This window comes from Ambystoma mexicanum, chromosome 13 (genome assembly GCF_040938575.1).
Source record: "Ambystoma mexicanum isolate Mex_15411 chromosome 13, UKY_AmexF1_1, whole genome shotgun sequence".
NCBI lineage: Eukaryota > Metazoa > Chordata > Amphibia > Caudata > Ambystomatidae > Ambystoma > Ambystoma mexicanum.
In genome coordinates, this window is record NC_090938.1 from 615,478,005 (window position 1) to 615,499,868 (window position 21,864).

Here is a 21,864-nt window from a genome sequence, read left to right on the forward strand (position 1 = left end):
GTTTATAAACCTCATCTAGAAAGTTAGGTGGGTTGTGCATTTCCTATAGGGCAAATGTTCAATATCCGCTTCGTCTGGCTTGTATGAGACACTTTTGTAAGAAGATGCGTGCCAGTTTGTCGAGTTGATGTACTGTGCAGATAGTAATTTTGATAAATGTTGTTTACCAAATGTGCATTAAAACGTATCATCGGTCATAAATGTTTCCAAAAGTTTGCACTCATGTACTCCTCAGACAGTCTGTGGCAAAAAATAATAAAGTAATTTACAATTGGAGACCACTTTTTTATTGGTGCAGTTAGATAGATGCAGCAAATGCATGGAAAGCACTGCCTTATCCTAAAACCTATGAATTGGGTGTGGCTTATGAAAATACAATCCTAATTAGTTACCTTCTTAACTGCTTTTGCCCATCTTTCAGATGGAGCAGAAACAAAGTAAAATGCACGCCATAATGATCTAGTTTTTTTTATTTTATTTACATATTAAATATATATGGAAATCTCAACATGGTTGCAAGGGAGTTTTATTTGGGAAACGAACTTAGTGCTGCACTATGGGTGGACTCTGCTGTAAATGACCGGGGCGAGGGGCGTGCGTGTGTGCGGGTGCGTGTGAAATGCAGGCTACTCCTTCTGCGTTACAGGCTCCTCTGTAGGCACTGCCGGCTCCGTGGGCTGCTCAGCTTCTTCTGGGGTCTCCTTCACCTCTGGCTCCGTCGTGTCCGGTACGGGCTCCTCAGCAGGCGTTTCCTCATCTGCAAAAGAGTGAAGCAGACTTTCCTTAATGGATATACCTTTGGTATTTTAATTATGTGATCCAATAGATGAGTAGCAGGCTGATGCCTTATTCTATACATCACTCTTCATTCAAAATGGCAATATGTACAATGACAGTATTGACAGATAGTAAAGAGTCAGCATTTGAGTTAGATTAATTTACAGTAAATCAGAGAAAACACACACACACACACACACACACACACACACACACACACATTTATATATACACACACAAATCAATATATATCCACACAAATCTAGTCGAGCTCTCTGGTCAAGGTAGTAGTAAACAAAGCCTCAGGGCTTCCACCAAGCTGCTAGTAACATTGGTTTCTCCGCTGGGTTGACTTCAGCTTTCTAACTATTGCACTGTTTTAGGGTCCTGGCTCTGTCCCCCAGGGCCCCAACCTCACTTTCCTCCTCCATGTGCTGCAATGGCCTTGTTCCCAAGAAGACCACTCCACCTCCTTTTATCTCTTCTCCGCCCTGTCTCTGCTGGCTGACATTCTTAATGCTTTGAAAACTACTCGCGCCCTGTCTTTCCTTGCTGACATTCTTAATGCTTTGAAAACTACTCGCACCCTGTCTTTCCTTGCTGACATTCTGACTGCTTTGAAAACTACTCGCACCTCCACCACTCCCAGGATCAAGCGTACGGCTTCCCTGCTCCTTCTGTTCAACTCTACCTACTGTTAGATATCCCTTGTCCTCAACTTTACTGTGTCACTTCCAGCTTCCTCCTGAATGTAACCTCCAATCTCTCATCTAATGTTTCCCCAATCAACTCCTTAATAGTTTCTATAACTCTACATCAATGTTTCTCTAACCTCTTCACCTTGCCTCCTTTAAGCTTTCTCCTGATGTTCCCCCCAATCTCTGCTAGTATCCTGTCCTCTTTTCTCTCATCCTTCTCTGCCAACAACTTCTCCCCACATTCTTCACTCGTCTTTTCTCCAACTCCTTTTATAATGTTCCCTCCTGCCACCTTTGTATTGGTCTCAGCTTCTTCTCCTCCTCCTCTTCTTGCTCCAGGCCACCTCACTCCATGCACCCTTTACCGTCTCTATAATCTCTGCCTCAACCACCACCTCTTGCCATCTCCTACAATCCCTGTACCTTGACCACTCCTCAGATCAACAACCTTCTCAGAATGCCCATGACCTTTATAGACGTCTAGCTCCTCGCCTAGAGGCCATCCCAGTCAGGAGTGGTTATAGCTGCATATGGTTGTTAAAACTGACCATTTGGAGTAGCAGCATTGTATTTGTGCACCGGATTGGGGTAGATCTGTGACGTGCTGTGTGGCAATGCGGGACAAGCCCATTTAACGCTAGGATGCCATCTTGAAAATCATCTGCAGAGCTCTCTGAACACAAAGGAACTGCTTACCAAATGCTCCTCTGATTTCTGGTTTTCACGCTGGAGCAACACAGTACAAAGCAAGCTACCCCAGTCAAAGGGGGAGAGAGAAGGAGAACACCCAAACACCCACAGGTGCAGACCCATTTTGAAATCCAAAATGGTGACAGGTATTAATATAACCTTTTAGCCCTTTCCCCTAAGGCCACATGATAAAAAGTATGTGACCCAAGCCCAGCCCATATAACACAGATGCAAGTCGTAGCTCACAGCAATACCCAGGGGAAAGAGGGGATCATTCTGTAAAAGGCACTGAGGCAGGTTTGGCCCCCTAAGTCTTTGGAATAGCTGGAAGAAGAACAACAGCAGACCCTAGAAGACCCCAATTTGTGCGATATAAGCAAGCTAGTCACGACCATGGCCCCAACTTGAACAAATGACAATGCTTGTGCTCAGCAAACGGAACAGCTGAATAACACTCACTGCATTGGTCCTGCACGTCTTCATCACAATGTACCATATTGTCCGCGAGAGAGCTTTGCAGGAGAACAGTGACCTAATCAGGAGCAGAAGCAGAGACCAAGACTTTCGTGTGATACCACAATACATTATGGTGGTGGGTACTGGACTTGCAGCTGAGCCAGATTACTACTCCAAGCCTACAAACCAATTAGAAGGACCAAAAGGAAGGTTAACAGGTGTGAGGGTGCAGACACAATATAGTGCCATGTTTTTGGAAATAGACTTTTATTAATAAAAAGAGGGTTGAAAAAATGCCTCTCTATCCCTAAAGCTAAGAGGGGGTTCCCTTCCTCAAAGGAAACTAATGAAATTGTCAGGAAGCCCGAAACTAAAAGGCCAGTCACTGTGGTGTCCCAAAATCTATTTCTGTTCCTAACACTAATAATCTAAGATAACTGTGCAACGATGTTCTCTTCCCAAAGTAAAACGTGTGTGTTGTGCTTTCAGCCAACAGAAAGTTCCCAGTTTAGCTGGAAAGAACAGTGATGCAAAATAATGTTCCAAAAATACAAGATTCCAATGTTGGGGTTGTGCTACATTCCTCTAGACTTATTCTTATCTTGAACTACTGGATAATTCACAAGGAACTGTTTCTTAGCTTCACAGTTCTTGTATCCTATCAGCATGGCATGTTCCGCTACCAAGCATAGGATTTCTTGTATCAGTCCTAGGGTTCGTGACCCTATTATCCTCAACCTCTCATGTGGGTGCGAGGCCCATACTCACAATACTTTCCACAGCTTGTTTCACTCTCCTGCCAAGCAAGTGTTCTCCAATGAATCGTCTCTTCTCCTCTACAGGGTACCAGAGCTTCTTTACTTTTAACTCTGGTTTCTCATATTGGTGTGGGCCCCAGACATGTGCTGCTGCATTTTATATGCTTGGTTCATTCTTATGCCAAGTATACAACTCTCTTGTTTTCTTCAGGGTCCCAGACCCTCTCTTTCATTAGGGTGCTAAAACCTCTTATTTTTGGGCGTGGGTCCCAGACTCACACTATTGTGTTGTATCTGCTTCAGGGTCCCAGACCCTCTCTTTCGAGTTCCTGGGTTCACCCATTTGCTCCCACAGACCAACAACAGCTCCTGGGCAACCCACATACCTGTTTGCTTCCTTCTCAAAAGGTACTGGTGGTTCCTGGGTAGCTGTTTCCCTTCTTGAGGTTCCAGTAGCCTTTGAGCATCCGGTGGGATCTGCAGTGCCTCCGCAGTCTCATGCCCTTTTTTCCGGCTGAGCGTTCTGTCCCTTCCGTGCTTCACTGGGTAGAGAGATTTTACCTCACTATGCGCAAGTTCTCACTTCTCTCAGGCTCGGCCCAGCTGCTTTCCTGCACGGCTTCCGCTATGCCTCTCCGGGGTCTGGCTCTCTCCCTCTCGCTTCTCTCCTGTGCTTCGGCTAGAGTTAGAGCTTGAACTGACTTCAAACCCCCGTGTCAGACTGATGTGTTGCTTTGGGCCAATCACTGGTCTTTAGAAACTAGACCACTTGCTCTGCTTCTTGCAAGTGATCTCTAAACTCCCGGATATCATCTTCGTCAAAGCACCAGCCTTAATGCTACAGGTGTGATATTTTGTACTTTCTAGGTTTTTCAGTGTTGTCATGTTGGTTAGGTTGACTGACCTGACAATAAAATATATTTTTATTTCAATTTATACAGCGCAGAACCACTGAGCCTAGGGCTTAAGGGCGTTTACATAAAAACAGAACAAACAAACGGCTTAAAGCCACGAGAGATTAATACAGGTGCAGGAGAGCTAACGGTAGGACCATGACAGTGTTAATTAAACAGATAGGTCTTCAGTCCTTTTTCTGAAAACTCTATTGGAATTTTCGGCTCTCAATTTCAAGGGGAGATTGTTCCAGGCGATAGGTGCCACAGAATAAAAGGCTCCCACCCTAGTCTGCGATAGTCTGCAGGCTGGGACAATTAACTGGGAGTGGCTGTTTGATCTGAGACTGTGTTTACTCATCTTAGGCCTTTGTTCCTCATTGAGGTAGAAAGGACCAGAATTTTTCATACAGTTGAAAGATATAGACAGGAGCCGAAAGAGAATTTGTTCCTTAACAGGGAGCCAGTGAAACTCCCTTCTCGCCTTAGAAATGTGATCTGATCTCTTCTTGTCCAGAACAACCCTAACTGCGTTGCTCTGCACCACTTGCAATCTGTTCAATTCGCAGTTTGGAAGGCCGATCAGGAGACTACTACAGTAATCTATACTAGAACTTATCAGTGCTCTTGCTAGCGTTTCCCTACTAGTTTGTGAGAGAAAGGGGCGTGCATGAGATAGCAGTTTAATATAGTAGGTGGACGAGGCCACCAGACTGCTAACCTGCGCCTTCATGTTGAGATTATAGTCAGGATAAATCCCATAAATAAAGTTTTGACTTTTTTCTTAACCTTTATAACACAGTCATCAATCACAAATTGGGAGTATTGGTCTTCTAGTTTGTGGATTCTAGGGTCAGTACTCACAAGCATAAATTCTGTCTTGCTTGTATTAAGAGCCAGTCCATTGGAGCACATCCAGCTTTGGATGAGAAGGTAATCCTATTAATATTAATCATCCGAAAAGACACCCGTAATAGGGATGATACACTGGGTGTCATCAGCGTAGTTTGTAAACTCTATGTTGTTACTATCCAGGAAATCCAGAAAGGGCACCGTAAAGATGTTATAGAAAATCAGAGAAAGACAAGCTCCCTGAGGGACTCCTTGAGTCAGCTTCTTGGTGTTAGCATCTGCCAGATTGCTACTCACTCTCCATTGGCGATCTTTCAGAAAAGAGGCAACCCAATCAGCTGCCGAAGCTGAGAAACCCACCACCTCCCTCAACCTGGGGACCAGCACAGTGTGGTCTACCAGGTCAAGGGCGGCAGATTGGTCCAACAGCATCAGCATGCTGGGGTCACCTTAATCCATATGGCAGATGAGTCTAGATTCTAAATCCGGCAGAGCAGACTCAGTACCATGCTTTTCCCGAAAGCCAGATTGTCTCTTGTTCAAAATGTCAGCATTTCTTAGATGAGTCAGTAGTTGAGTATATGCATCTCTATCAAGGATTTTAAGCAAACATTGAGAATTAGAGATGGGGCAGTAATTAAGTAGATCATCAGGGGAAAGGTCTGTTTTAAAAAAAAATAATTGAGTCACACAAGACTGTTTGATGCAGGTAGGCACGGCAGGCCCTAAAGGAGGCATCAACAAACTTGCAGAGGGTAGGGATGAGCGAGGTTGCACATGCTTTGATCATTAGGGCAGGACAAACATCTCTCTTACAGTTGGATGGTTTGAGATTTTGGATTATCACTGTAAGGTCAGCCTCCGTAATGGGCTTAAAAGAGAAAAGCTCTTCTTCTTTCCAACATTTAGAAGGCATAATAGTATCCTTATGACCCTTACATGATAATGTTGCTCTAGCTTTTGTGATACCTCTATTAATTCTATTGAGCTTAGCGTCCATAGCCTCCTGTACTTGATTACACCACTTTCGTAATGGTGTCCTGCATAGTGTTCTTTTTTGTTTCCAATTCTATAAACACTTTGAAAAGCTCCTTGGGTTTAGACTGGGCTTTAGCAATCCGGTCATCAAGGTAAGCTCTTTTTGCAGCGATCACTGCTTTTTTATAGACCCTAACATGTCTATTGTAGATATCTTTGTCAACTTCTGATAGATTTTTTCCATATATAGAGTGCCTTAGTTTTAGTACTTTTTAGTTCTTGTAGGTCACGAGTGAACCATGAATTAGGTTCCCTATGTACACTTTTTTTTTGTCTGAAATGGGGGCTAAGGTGTTGACTGCCTATCGAAGGATATCTTGGTAGGCAGCAGTAATATCTTCAACCGAGGAGTCGTTTTTAATCAAGCGGTTCAAAGTAGTGATCCATGGATCAAGAGCCACAGGTGGCAGCTTTTTAAGATTTTTGCTACGCGTAGTACTAAGAGAAGGTTTCTTATTGTGGATTACTTTGTCCGATATCATCTCAAAATGAATGAAAAAGTGATCTGACCACGGACAGGGACTCACATCTAAACTAACTGGGGTGGTATTAAGACAACTCAGCCAGCCAAGGGAGTGTCCCTTCACATGTGTTGGCACATCAATAAATTGAGAAAAACCTAAATTTGACAGATCTGTCTAGTAGCTTGGCTTGAGGATCAGCATTATCCCCTAACCAGTCATTTAAATCGCTCCAGTAGTAAGACATTAGATAGAGGTTTTAGGAAGGTTAAAAGCACATCAGATAACTGATTACTAAAATCCTTCATGGATTCTGGCGGCCGATAAATAAGAATGATTTTTAGTGTATTTTTTGCATGCATTCTAATTTTTAACATGGAGTATATCACAGTTATCTATGTTACATATGTCAGCTTTCCACACGTTAAGAGAGTCTTTAAAAGATAAGGGCCACACCCCCCATCCCTTCTTTTCTGTCTTGACAAAAAATATTGTATCCATTAGTTATAGCCAAGGCTAGTGTGGGGCCTGAGGCTGGGTGGTTCCAGGTCTCTGTAATAGCGCACATATCTATATTATTTGTGGGTATGTAAGAGGTGACTTCTAGTGCATGTTTTAGCAAGGAGCGAGTGTTGAGTAGTAAACATTTCAGAGTACATTTACATTTTGCATCGCTATCGACTTGGGGCGAGTCAGGACATGAGTGGAGATTTTATCCTGTGCTATGTTATTTTGTGCAGTCAGGATAGATATAGTACTTATTACAGTCAGAGAGCGCTGGGTTAACGGCAGTAGCAGCATCATTAGTTGCATATATAGAAGCAACTTCCTGTTTCGGAGAGGAATCAGATTGGGGCAGTGGACATGCTCGTAATTGATTTACCTGAGCGGGTGGATTAGCAACAGACAGCTGACTAAGAAAACCGGCGGACCTTAGTTTCGAATCGTTTCTCTCCTTAGCAATGAGAGCCAATACGTCCGTAATGCCCATAGCGCTTACCTTAATGCGAGGGTTACCAGCAGAGCAGCCCCACGGCCCGGAGCGCCACGGACCGGCACAGACCGGCTAAAAGCTTTCGCGCCAGCGCATTTGCGCCGAGATGGAAATTAAATATGCGAAAGAGGACTGCACGGATGCTGGGTAATGTAGTTTGGATTACCCACGAGAGTGTGCAGAAACACAACGTTTCTGTTTCAAATCGCTTTTGTACACCGTCAAAGAAGCTAAAAAAAGGTTGTGTAGGTCAGAATAGCACAGAAGGAAATTAGCAATACAAAATAGTTGTGTAGATCAGAATAGCACAGAAGGAAATTAGCAATACAAAATAACTATATCAGCTCTATACTCCATCATACAAGAATGGATGGCTAACCACGGTTTATGCCTCAACGACGACAAAACTGAACTGCTCCTCCTAGGATCTCAAACCAGACTCAACAAATCATACCAATCTTTCACTATTGACGGCAACAACATCTCAACCTCCAACAACGTCAAAACCTTAGAAATTTATCTCGACTCCTCCCTCACTCTGACCAGAAAAATCAACGCCACCTCATCTGCCACTGCTTACACTTGTAAGCTTATCAATGCGTGCAGACCCTACCTCTCGACCCCTAACTGCATTACGCTTGCCAGAGCACTTGTACTTTCGAAAGTCGACTACTGCAACGCCCTATATCTGGGCACAAGCATTAAGAACATCAACAAACTTCAAATAATCCAAAACAATGCACTTAGATCAGCATTGAACCTCCCTAAGTATGACCACATATCAAATATCAGACGTTCTAATCAATGGTTATCCATACCTCAAAGAATCGATTACAAAACGCTCTCCCTTACACACAAGTGTCTCCACAACCAAGCACCCAGATACCCATCAGACAACTTCTCGATCCACACTCCATCCCGCCTAACCAGATCAGTCTCAACACAAACCTTAATCATCCCTAGGTGGCACCAGCTTCACTGTACTTGCATCTAAGCTTTGGAACTCCCTACCCACCACGCTCAGAGCTGAACCCTCCTTTTACCGCTTCAGAAGCGGAGTCAAAGCATGGCTTCTTGCCAATGAAAGACAACAGCCATACTCAATAGGCAACTAGGAGTACTCATCTCCCACTCCCTGTACATATTAACCCTCCCGGATAATTTTCTATGCTTTCACCTGCTGTACATAGATCTCTACGACCTGAACATGGGATGCTTTGTATTAACCCTTTCCGTATTGTATTGTATTGATTACTGCTCTCAACTATGCTTACCTCACTGCATTAACTATGTAACCTTGTCAAGCGCCTGGATGCCTCAGGGCCAGGCGGCGCTATACAAATAATAAACTAAACTAAACTAAACTATACAAGGAGGATGCAGGATGATTTAGAGTTGGAGAAGGTGCTGAATATGGTAAAGCAGGGGGGCACTGGGTTCTCTGGGGAGGGTTGTTACCTAATCCCATAAAGTGTTTCCTCTCCCATGTGATCTTCCCACCGTACACCACCCCAGGGGGATTATTGTTCCGTGGACACACCCCCCTCGCCCCATGGGAAAGGACTCCCCTAGGGAAAAAGGGACAAAATCCTCAGATTCGTTACAAAGGGCATAATAAATACAAAACCTATTTAGGAAAAGATGACCATACAGACACACATAAGTGGCCTAAAGGCACTAGACCAAATGTGGCAGTAAACAGGAATTGCTCAGAGAGAGAGAACATAAAGTAAGAATCATGCCTCAGGGGACCAAGTATCTAGAAGCATAGAGTGTGTCACAACAATGTTGGAGAAGCCAAGGGATCAGAGAGGCCTAAGAAAGCAGAGAGGCCCAATAAAGCAGAAATACCAAAGAAGCCAAGGAGAGTGTGGAATTTAAGAAGCCAAAGAGAGTTGTGAGTGTTAAGAAGCAAATGAGACCCGGGGAGGTTGAGAGGTCTCAAGACTCAATTGACTTTGAAGCAGACCACTGTGAGCAGTCAGAAATGTAAAATGAACAAAAAAGTGTAGTTATGTTTGCCATTTATTGAAATAAAAAGGGTTGAGATAAACGCCTATCTTTCCTTATCCTACCCAGCATGTCCCTATCAAGCAAACCAAAACTAAAGAAAGATGACCTGGTGTCCAAAAAACATCTGGCCCTCGAACTAATACATATCACAAAAGTGTACCATGAATCATTGGCTGTCTTCAGTTCAACAAAACAGTGCAAAAGTACAGACAAGTTTTTAGAAAGTATTCTTTGTCAACAGGGTTGGGCTCCCTTGCCCTGGATTAATTCAGGAATACCCTTGGGAAAGTTCTGATTCAACAACGTTCTGTTCAGTTTAACACAAAATGTATTTTCCATACACTGCGTCCTTTCACTTGGTACAGTAAATGTCTCCTTCACAAACACTTGTTCAAAAACCAAGGCAATTTGTTTTCTCCACAGTATCCTCTCTGGTAAGGCAAATGTCTCTTTCACAAAACACCAGTTCATAAACCAAGCCAATTGTTTTCCTCCACACAATGGGCTTCATTATGAGGTTGCCGGTAAGCGAAAAACGATGCTGGTAAAGGATTACCGGCATCGCTTACCGCTCCGGTGTATTCTGGCCCGGCAACCCGCTATTAGAGGCACCCTAAATAACGGTGCCTCTAATAGCGGCATGGGCGCGTACACGCGCCCCTTCGGGGAGCAAATACCGGCATGCCGGTAATAGGAGGACATCCCAACCCACGCAGACATGCAAATACCAGCATCGCAAAGCCGGTAATCACGGGCTGCACGATGCCGGCTATACAGGCATCGCGGACCACCCGCAAACAGCAATCAGGAAACAAGCCAACTGCCACAGGTGCACACAGTCCCCACAGGTGGAGTCAATGGAGGCTGGGCCAGTATAAAATGAGCACACCCACACACCACACCCCTCCCAACACCAAAATGCTACCACCAGCTGTTGCAATCATGGCGCTGGAGGACATGCCAATACTACTACAACTACAGCAACAACACCAACTACAACAACAACTACAGCAGCAACAACAGGCAGCACAGAGGAGACGCAGGAGGAGAATGAGGGTGAGACAGGCCCAGCAATTACCACCAGCGCAGCCAGCAGTGCCTCGTAGGCAGCCACCAATCCCTCGCACCAGACCCAGCCCATTCAACCTAACCCCTGAGCAGATCCATACCCTATACCGGTTGGACCGGGACACCATCACCACCATAGTGGACATGATACACAATGACATTGCTAGCCTCATAGAAATACGCACTGCCATCCCCCCGCTACTAAAGGTGGTGTCTGTGCTCCACTTCCTGGCCACAGGCACCTATCAACACACAGTGGGCCAGCTGCATGGCATTTCAAAGCCACTATTTTCACGCATGTTGATCCAAGTGCTGGATGCCCTCCTGAAGCACGCAAGCACCCACATATCCCTACCACGGACTGCCCAGGAGATAGCCGACACCAAAGTAGGCTTCCATGCACTGGCAGGCATGCCCAATTGTGTTGGTGTCCTCGACTGCACCCATGTGGAATTGGTAGCCCCCATGCCATAGAGGCGGTGTACCGCAATCGCAAGCAATACCACTCCATCAATGTGCAAGTGGTATGTGACTCCAGCAAGATCATCACACATTGCTGCGCCCGATTTCCCGGATCAACACATGATGCCATGGTACTGCGCAACTCCACGCTACCCAGTCACATGGACCGACATGCTGGACCACGTGCCTGGCTGCTTGGTGAGTTGCACAACTGTCCCATGGCAGTGCTTTGGGGTACTGATGTGTAGGGATGCATACTCCACCTGGTTGGGAAAGGGGCGGGGGGATGCATACTCCACCTGGTTGGGAAAGGGGGGGATGCATACTCCACCTGTATTGGAAAGGGGGGGGGGTGCATCCTCCACCTGGTTGGGAAAGGGGGGGGTGCATACTCCACCTGGTTGAGGAAGGGGGGGATGCATACACCACCTAGGTGGCAATTGTCGGTGATTGGAGAATGCATGCATTCTCCAAACACTCCAGACCTGAACCTCCCAAACGGAACATGACACATCACTGGCACAAATTAAACAAATAATGCATATCGATGACAACAAGTAAGAGGCACAACCAGGCCACCATGGTGATGGCAAGCAATGCATGACTGTAAAGGATGGCAACTGTGGCAATGTGGCTAGTGTGACCATGCATAGTGTAGAATTAACTGCTTGAATGGTAGGCTAAACATTGTCGTACTACCACAGTACATCCGCCTCAGCATGCATGATTACACCCTGCATCATCTATTGAACGCCATCCAAACTACCACACCTCATAACAGTATAGAATGCATCTATGTGACAATTTTGCATATGCCGCCATGACTGTGCTTCCTGAAGTGGCAGCTCAGAGTGACACACACCTATTTGTATTTGCTTGCAGGTGATGGAGGATATCCTTTGAGGCCGTGGCTACTTACCCCTGTGCGGAACCTGCAGAACAGCCATGAAGAGGAGTACAATCGTGTGCACACCCACACCCGTGTTGTGAATGAGCAGACAGTTGGCCTGTTGAAGGCGCGTTTCCACTGCCTAAGCAGGTCTGGTGGGGCACTCCTATATAGGCCTGAGAAGGTGGCAAAGATCACCATGGCCTGTGTCATGTGCGTCCGGAGAAATGTACCACTGCCACCTGACATTGACATGCATGCCCCGGGTGAGGATGATGAGGATGGAGACGGAGGTGAAGTAGCCCCCTGCCAGTACGTGAACGGGATGGCCATGCTGTACGCCAAGCACTAATTCACAAATACGTCTGAACCACAGGGACTATGATAGACCTGTGTCAGTGACACACTGGCTCCATGTGGACATGCACACACTTGGACTGTTGGGAGTTGGCCCCTGAACACCATCACACATTAAATGGATATGCACAAAATGAACAATGTCCAGGCATTGATTGTTTTGGCACACAACTGGTGTATTTTTTCAAACAGGGTAAAATGTGTACACTCATTCCCCCCAACCCCCAGTGAACTCCCTAACCCACCCTACAAACCCCAAAACCCCTAGTGAACTCCCTAACCCACCCTACAAACCCCAAAAACCCCCAGTGATCCCCCCAACCCACCCTACAAACCCCAAATGTCCCCAAATGTACTCCAAGAAATAGTTCCCTTCACCCACAACCATGTGTCCCACTCCCATTGTCTGGGCACTCTACTTCCTGGCCTTTTTGTTGTCTGGGGTGGCATCTCCGAGTGCCGTGAACTCCTCCGGGTCATCCGCACAGGGCTTGCGGGGACAGAGGATGCAGGTGTTGTAGCAGTCGATGTGTCCGAGGCAGGTTCCACGCCTGCTCCAAGGCGTGGCCGTTGCATATGGAGCAGGATGGAAGTTAGGAATTGGGCGACTGCTCCCAGATAGTCCCTCATGAGGACGGCCGACACATTCACGGCAACAGTGTTTGCAGCAATGGCCACTGTGGTCTCCCCAATGGCAGTTGTGGTCCCTGCAATGGCAGTAGCAACGGCCCTCCTAGTGTCCTCCCCATCGGAAATATACTGCTGCATGAGTACGAGCATTGACTCCTGTCGTGCCTCCACCCACGACAGGCGTGCCTCCAAGGTGTTGGTGGTAGCTGGAGTGGTGGTAGCTGGAGTGGTGGGTGGAGCATGCACGGGCCTACATCCTGGGTGCTGTCCTCCTCGAAGGGGCACACGTCCGAATCCCTGAGGTCAGAGTCATGGAGGCAGGGATCATCATTGCTGTAGGCCTCCATGTGGGGTGGGGGGGGTGTTCAGGAGGCTTGGGGTGATTGTAGTAGACACAACTGTGAGACCTTCGGGGTCCACATTGGCATCCACAACATCTGTGGTGGTTGGTGGCGCTGGAAGGGACACCCCTCCATCTCTTGTGGGTGTGTGCTGCTGGTCCTGATGTGTGTGGGCCACACTGGCAGCAGGTGTTTGCTGGCTTTCCACCCGGTCAGGCACACTGCCTGTGGGTCTGGCCTGTTTATCTGGCTGGGGGTGGTGGTGGCGGTGGCCCTTGTCCTATGGCGTGATGTAGATGCCCTTGCGCTCCGCTCCTGACTGGCATCTTCCTCATCGGTGCCTGGGGGTTAGAAGAGATGCAGATCATCAGTGATGGTGTCACATGCCAGCGACATACTATTGTGCTGTTCAATATTCATAAATTCATGCATCCATGTCTTGCAGGTGTGTGGCACTTGGTGTTCTGAGGGGGCATATTGGCAATCAATGCATGGCAGGTGGCATGCCGTTGATATGGGGTTTGTGTGTTGGGTTACATGGGCACGGTCCTGGTATGTTGCCCGTGTGTTGGTTATGGGATTGGCACTCAGCATGCATTTCTGTGTGGCAGGGTTTGGGCCGCAATCTTGACTTGGATATGTTGATGTGGGTGTAGGGACATGCATTGCCTTGCCTAGTCTCACTTCCACGTCACTTGTGCTACGTCATGGTTTCCCCTACAGGGATGTGCAGGGTCACTCACCTCTTTCGGGGGATGATGCTGCACCCATCTCCATCTCTCCAAATTCCTCTGTTGACTCGGGATCGATAAATGTGCTGGCAGTCTCCTCCAAGGGCATCATTTTAGCAGGTGAGTGGGGACCCCCACCTGTCGCCATGGCCGCCCTCCTGTTGGCTGACAGGATGTTTCTCACCCTCAAGCGGAGGTCGTCCCACCTCATGCGTCAGTCACGCACAGTACGTGGGGTAGTCCCCACGGCCTTCCGGGCAACCTCCTGCCAGATTTCCTTTCTCCTCATCTGGGCTTCACGCTTCATGTCATTGCCTTTCATTACGTCTGCATGTGCATCCAGAGTGTCCACAAGCATATTAAGCTCTGCGTCAGAGAAACGCTGTTTCCGCTGCCGGGGGGTCGTCTTCCGGGTGACCTTGGACATCCTCAGGGTTTTCCAACACAGCACAACATGAAAAGACTGGTGGTTAGGGAGGATGGCAATGGATTGTGTTTTTAAAGATGGCCGCCGGCCCATTTCCCGTTCCTGCGCGATGACATTATTTCTGGGTCCGGTTTTGCAAACCCGCTATTAGCATGGTGGTATTACCGGGCCGGTATTTAGGGGTTGCTCCTAGGCGGTGCCGGTATCGGCGGGTCCCGTGATGCCGCTATCGTGGGGGTTGGAGGTCCTTTAGCGGCATGCCGGTATTTCCATTACCGGCATGGGGGTTCGCGCGTGCTCGCGCACTCATAATCACCCGCTATTAGCGGGTTCATGCAAGCATGAACCCGCTCTTACCGGCATGCCAGTTATGAACCCGTTTTTACCGGGCTACTCGTAATGAGGTCCAATGTCTTTCTGAGGATGCAAAGCAAATATTAGCATATCAGAATTATTGTTCCAATGGAATACTTTTGTCAGGATAGCACAGCAACTACCTTTGGTGATGGAGTTTGTCAGAATGATAAAGTTACCAATGTCTTTCCAAAACACCTTTGTACCATAACCGCATTTCTTCAAAGCAACTGTTTCTTTCCCAGCATAATCGCCTTCCATGTCCAAATACAATTGTTCCCTTTCCTTGTTCACTCTCCTGCCAGGAAGAAAAACTCCTACTACTACAGTTGATCTCTTCCGTTAGTGACATTATGGGTTACAGATTTCCCCAAACTGGTGCCTCAAGAAAGGAGAATTGCGCCCTATACTTATTTATATCTTATTTATAGTCCCTGCGCTGTTGGCAATGTGGGCTACAGTGTTCCCAAAGTTGACATCTCAAATGGAAAATTGTGCCCTTTTTTGCCCTCTTACTTCTTCTGAATAGCCTCTTGGCTGTTGGCAATATAGTTTGCAGGGTTCCGCAAAATGACATTTCAATTGGACCCTTTTTGCCTTCTTATTCTACTTGCTCGGTATTCAAAATAGTCTCATTTTAGCAAACGTTCCACTTGGAGCACCCCAGGGTTACCTTTGCTTGCAGGCCAACTCACTGGCTTCATTTGGCATGTCTGTGTTACTCTCTGCTTCTGCGGCAGACCCTCAGCAGATCGGTAATCCGATTGACAGCTCTTTTGCACCTGCACAGCCCTTCTCTTGAGCCCCACCGGCTCCATTCAGTTCCCATGTCCTCCAGCACCTCCAGGGAACTTGCATCGGGTCAGGAGCATGTCCCCACACAGCTGGGCTTCTCTCCCTGCTGCTGACCACGACGTTGCTTCCCGATACATGTACTCTGCAAAACCACATGCCTTCTCTTCCTGCGCCGGCTTCTGCTGGCGTTTGCACTTCTGCAGCTACAACCACTTCGGTAACTTTCTGGACTGTTTCTGCCTCTGCTGCTCCTTTCCCTCTCCTACTCAGCGGTGATCAATTTTCAGGTTTAAATGTCCCGGCCAGGTGCCTTGCCTTCAAACAACTAGACTGCATATTCCCTTTAGTGGCACCTTTGATCCTCATTGACTCTTGGTCCTTCTTCCTCGTACCAGGCATTATGGATCTTGAAGTCCATGACGGATTTAAGTCTTTTCTGTCTATTCATTTCTATATGTTTGCTGAACTGGATGTTAGGAGATGTTATATGAGTGATGTGCACGGTAAGTATAGCTCAGTGGCAACGCACTCATCTTGGAAACAAGACGACGCAGAGCAATACAGGTTCGAATCCCGAGTCTGCACTTAAAAACCGTTATAATGAACCTATAACAATAATGATAATAATAATAATAATGTGTGACTTAACATTAGGGCTAAGTCTTCTACCCAAGACAGAATCATGGCCATTGGAGGATGTCACATTTGATTCAGGTACTCCCAAGGTATGCAACGTATTCTGTCTAGGTAACCTTTCACAGAAGGTTCTTTGGGTTTGTTCAGGAGAGGGACTTGTGCAATGACAGAATACCATCATATTTGGGAATTACAGGACTCTTAGCCTCACAAGAAGATGAGTACTGCGTCTCTCCCAAAGGAGTCACCCCTTCCCCCTGACAGCCAACTCCTCCCATGTGATCCTCCTGCATGATAACATCACCAAGATTAGGATCAGGTAGCGGCTGCCTTCCCAAGGCCACATGGGAGAAGATCTTAGGCTGGGGTTCTGCAGGATTCATCACACCACTGTGAAGACATCATGAGACAGACAACAGGTTCCACGTCTTTAACAAAGTTTTATTAACTCAAAGGCAGGGTAGATTAATGGCTAACCTACCCTATGCTAAGGTGGGATTTCCCTACCCAAAGAAAACTAAGAATAGTCTGCGGCAGGAAGTCCAAAGTAAAAACATCTGTGTCCAAAAAACCTATATTTGCCCTCACAACTAACTGCATACAATGTGTAGGGATGTCAGCATCAAAAATGAATAGTGTTCAAAGTAAAGTTCAGAGTTCCTTCTTGCTCTCTGGCTTGTAATCAGCTCCCCGTCCACAAGTTCAAAGTAGTTAATCAAACACAGGGTTTTACTTCCCCAAGTGTTTTCAGTAGCTTTCCATTCAGGGGCTTACGCTCTAGGCACAGTTATGAACCACACAGTCCACCCATTACTAGTCATGCAACCGTTATCCGTCCTTGACTGCTTTTCCATTTAACACAAGTCCACTTCTTCTCAGCAGTGAGGCTTGCCTCATTCACATGTGTCACACTCTCCTGACACTGTATTGTGGCTTGGTTAGCCACCATGCACTTGGTACCCTTTCTTATGGTCCCTTGGCTCTTGCCAATGCTGATATAGCATGCATAAAACGTGTTGTGCTCGCTTGGCTTTGCCATCACTTGTTTTCAGTTAATGCAGTTCATTGTTTCAATGCAGTTCAACAACTTCCTTTCAATTATATTCACACTCTTTCACTCCTTTCACGATGCAAGAGTGTTCGCAACTTGCATTCATTTAGCTTGGTATTCAAATTGCCTTACTTCATTTTGTTCAGTATTCAAAATGCCTTTTAACTTGCTTTCGTTGCAACTTCGTTGCCCTTCCTGGGCAAGCTCCTGGAGAAACTGGCCATCTCCCAGCTTAACCTCCATGCTGAAGCTGTTGGTAGTCTTCATGACCACCAATCCGGCTTCGGAGCAGCCAGAAGCATGGAAACTGTTCTCCTGAACATCCGTGATGACCTGCTCTTGAACCTCCACTCCAACACTCCGTGTGTTCTCATTCTGCTCGATCTCTCTTCTGCCTTTGACACTGTCAACCATGCCATCCTGCTCAACCGTCTCCGCGATAACCTGGGTATCACTGGTCAGGCTCTGGCGTGGCTGACCTCTTTCCTTTCCAATCGACCCTCCCAGGTCCAACTTGGGTCCTTCCTCTCTGACATCTTTTTCTCCACCTGTGGTGTTCCCCAGGGATCTAATCTCTCTCCCTGGCTTTTCAACCAGTATCTGGCACTTCTTGCCCACTGCATCGCCGCCCTCTGCCCCAACTTTCAGTGCTATGCGGACGATACCCAGCTCATTTTCAGGCTACCCTCGGCCTCCTCTTCTCCTGCCCTCATCTCTGACTGTCTGTCTGCTATCCAGGAATGGTGTGCTGCCAACGACCTCCGCCTTAATGCTAGTAAGACTGAGATTCTACTCATCGGCACACCCACTCCCTCCTTCCCTGCAGCTCACTGGCCAGCCTCTCTTGGGCCTCTTCCTGCTCCTACCTGCAAGGCAAAAAACCTCAGGGACATCTTTGACTCCACACTCTCCTTCTCTCCTCATATATCTGACATCTCTAAGAAGTCACACTACTAGCTGCACCTCCTTAGAGGTATTCTTCCCTTCCTCTCCTTCCCCCAGAAGCTCACTGTCTCCCGAGCCCTGGTTCTCTCGAAGCTGGACTACTGTAACAGTCTATCTTAATCTGCCTGCCTCCACTCTCCGCCCTCTGCAACTCATCCAGAACAGAACTGCGAGACTTGTCCTTGGCCTCAAGCCCAGGGACCGTATCTCTCCAGGACTGAAATCTCTACACTGGCTCCCAGTGGCTGCGAGGATTAAGTTCAAAACCCTCTGCATTGTCCACAAGGCCTTCTGGGGCCTGGGGCCTAAATACCTGCAACTCTCTCTTCCTAAATATCTTCCTTCCCGAGCCCTTCGCTCATCCGTCTCCAACTCCCTCAGGGTCAGCCGCTTCTCGAAGCAACGAGCTGGGGGTAGATCTCTCTCCGCGGCAGGAGCCTCCCTCTGGAACAGCCTTCCTGCCTCCCTGAAACTTGAGGAGAACCATCTCCGGTTCCGGAAGCACCTCAAAACCTTCCTCTTTGCTTCTGCTTTCTCTCTCCCTCTCCCCTGCTAAATTCTTCACTAAATTCTGCACTGAATCTGAAACTTGGCCACTCTCACCGACCTCGGTCCTGGGCCCAGCCACTCTCCACTTGCACTGCCTCCCTGGCAACCCCTGCAGTGCGGGACTGTCTCTGTATCCCTACAGCCCCCCCTTCCCAGCACTTGTCTGCACTTACCTTGCACTTGCCACCAGCTGGCCCTATTTATTTATTTATCTATTTATTTCTATTCTACTTACCTTGTACTGCACTTTTCCCTTCCCCCTACCCCTGCACTTGCACGGTCTGAATGACACCTGGCCTAGTAGGATCGCTGTCTGTCCTCCCCCTGTTCCCCCCTCCCTGCCTCGTCGCGCCTTGAAACACTTGTGTATAGGCGCGTTACAAATGCCATATCATATCATATATCATATCAATTGGTATTCAAAGTATCTTGCTTTCATTTATTGTAATGTTCATAGCGTTATTTCAACCACCGCCTGCCAGCCTGGTGTTCCCCTTTCTTGGTTTCATTCGCTGGTCAGCTTTACAGCTCCTTGTGAGGTCCTCCGCTGCCACAGGCTTCTGTCTCTCCGTGCGGTCCCTTGCGTCTTCTCCCAGCTGTCCTCTTGTGACTCACGCACACCCAGCAGTGCTTCCTCAGTGAAACAGGACTGGCACAACCGTTTCCCTCAGTCCAGCCTGCCTCCAGTGTCCGGTACCTTTGCTTCCCGCTGCTTACGATCTGCACTTTTTCACGGGTCTTGAGCACTTCTCCCGCCATGCCGCCACACCGGAGAGGTCTGCCAGCACACAGCAGGTCGTGGGCGTTCCCCCACAGCTGACTGGTTTCCTACAGCGGAGTCCATTTAGTTCGGGCTTCCAGCTTTTAAAGCTCCCGCTTCCATTTTCATGCCCAAAAGGACTAGACCACACACCATCAAAGCGGTGGTCCTGCTTTGCTCTCGTTGTCCTCCTACTCGTCCCAGTACTTGGCTGGGGTTGATAAATATTAGCTTTTACAAAATGAGGATGTGTTGTTCTAGGTGTCCATTTCTCCGTCCCAGTACTATACTGCTGCAATTTGGGGAATAATTTAGGGGAGTAACAGAAAGAAGGCTGACAAAAGCCAGAAGGCTTGAGGGATGGAGGGTTTGTGGTAACAGGGAAATGGGGGATACCATGTCTCACCTAAGGACGTCCTCTCCACAACTCCACAGGTCTCCTCCACCCAGGTGATCCTCCCTCGCATATTCACTCCCAGGGTTGGTTCAAGAGCGATGGCCTTTCCCTGGCCACCTGAGAAGAGGATAACGGGTGAAAAAAAGTGAGAACGCCCCTAGGTTCCTCACACCACCAAGAAAGAAGAGAGATACAGAGAAATACCATACAGAACTTACTGATCCAGAGGAACCCAAGGGGCCCGGGACTATCAGGTGAGATCTGAAGGTAGGAACCTTGTACAAGAAGGTGACCCAATCAAAGGGTGAGAACATCTGCCACAGAGCGCTATATCCGTAGTAGCAGAGAGGGAAGGGTACTTTATCCCCAAGACTGTGGAAAAGCGAGCAGGGGGGACTGCATCCCTAGCTTCATAGTGGGCAGGTTACTATGTGACTCCGGGTGGTGCAGAGCTATATGGCTGAGGCTGTTGCAGAGAGAGCAAGGTGCTATATCACTAGGTGCAGAGTGAGCTTGGCACGTAATCCTTGAGACAGTTGAGCAGAGCGAAGTTGGGCACGATATCCTGGAATTGAGCTGGATTCTAGATTCCTGAAAGTTATAAGAAACAATCTGGATGCTATAAGCCTGACATTGTGTTTAGAGGGATATGAAGCATATTTGGTGCTATAGTCCTAAAACTGTTAAGAAGTGTACTGGGCACTTTTACCCTGGTCTTGAACAAGAATGTGAAATTAGACAGCGACATGAGGAACACCTTTATCCCAACAGGAAGCACTTTCCCATTTCCTCCATCTTGTGTTTAGGTAGTTCAGAGAATGGGACACCCTTTTCTTTGTAGAGAAACCCCTAGGATGTATAGGATCTTCCCCCATTACCCTTAATACAAGGCCACAGTTGTGAGGCAAGGGAGAGGATTTGGAAGACCATGGGGGAAGGGGACCGCCGCCCATCTTGTGGTGCTGGAGGATGTATTCTGGAGGATACTCCAGTGCCTCAAACTCATCCATACTGTTTGTGATGAAGGTCCTGACTTCCTGACATACTCACCATAGTGCATATGATGCTAGTTCCGAACAGGAAGGGAAAATCATTGGGAAATAAAGAGCTCCACTGCAAGCCCAAATTCAGAGGGCATTGCAAGATGCAGGTTAATTATATGGACATATTCTCTTTTTAAAAAGGAAAAAAACAAAATTTGTTTCAGCTATAATTATGTGCGTTTCTCTTCCGACGTGTTGAAAAGACTGAACCAAGACAGGGAGGCTGCAAAAAACCTGGATAAGCCCACTCTATTGGCATGTCATAACATGTATGGACGTCAGCTAGAGAAACAACCAAACATGACAAGCCGGAGGTACTGTAAATTAGCCATTCCACGACAGGGAAGAGTTGGCAGCGCTTCCGAAATGTTAACAATTCATAACCAGAGAAAACTGCAACAATTGTGTACCTCTGCGATGCCATTCTGGAATTGGACAAGAGGAAAGGAGAGGCTGGTTGACGGAAAGCCTCTTTATAACCTCGGTGTGCAGAGCCATGTAGCAGCATGCAAAACAAGTAGAGTAACATGGGGGCATTTTATATAGCCTGTTCCTAATTAATGGACAGTTGTGGAGGGTCTCTGGCTTAAGATCCCAATCACATGCACACATAACATAAAAAAGATGGTCTCACAAAGAAGGATGCGTGTTAGAAAATGGTTCAAGAGTGTGTGTGTGTGTGTATATGTATATATATATATGTATATATATATATATATATATATATATATATATATATATATATATATATATATATAGAGAGAGAGAGAGAGAGAGAGAGAGAGAGAGAGAGAGAGAG

At 47.2% G+C, this 21,864-nt stretch overlaps 1 protein-coding gene across 1 annotated transcript in view; it reads right to left on the minus strand.

Annotated features, from left to right (window-relative positions):
• Positions 1 to 455: 455 nt before the first annotated feature.
• Positions 456 to 21,864, minus strand: part of ODAD4 (outer dynein arm docking complex subunit 4) — a 300,717-nt gene continuing 279,308 nt past the window's right edge. The window contains exon 12 of the mRNA XM_069634493.1: positions 456 to 757. Within this exon, the coding sequence (XP_069490594.1) occupies positions 627 to 757 (131 nt within the window). The 3' untranslated portion in view covers positions 456 to 626. The remainder of the gene's footprint in view (positions 758 to 21,864) is intronic.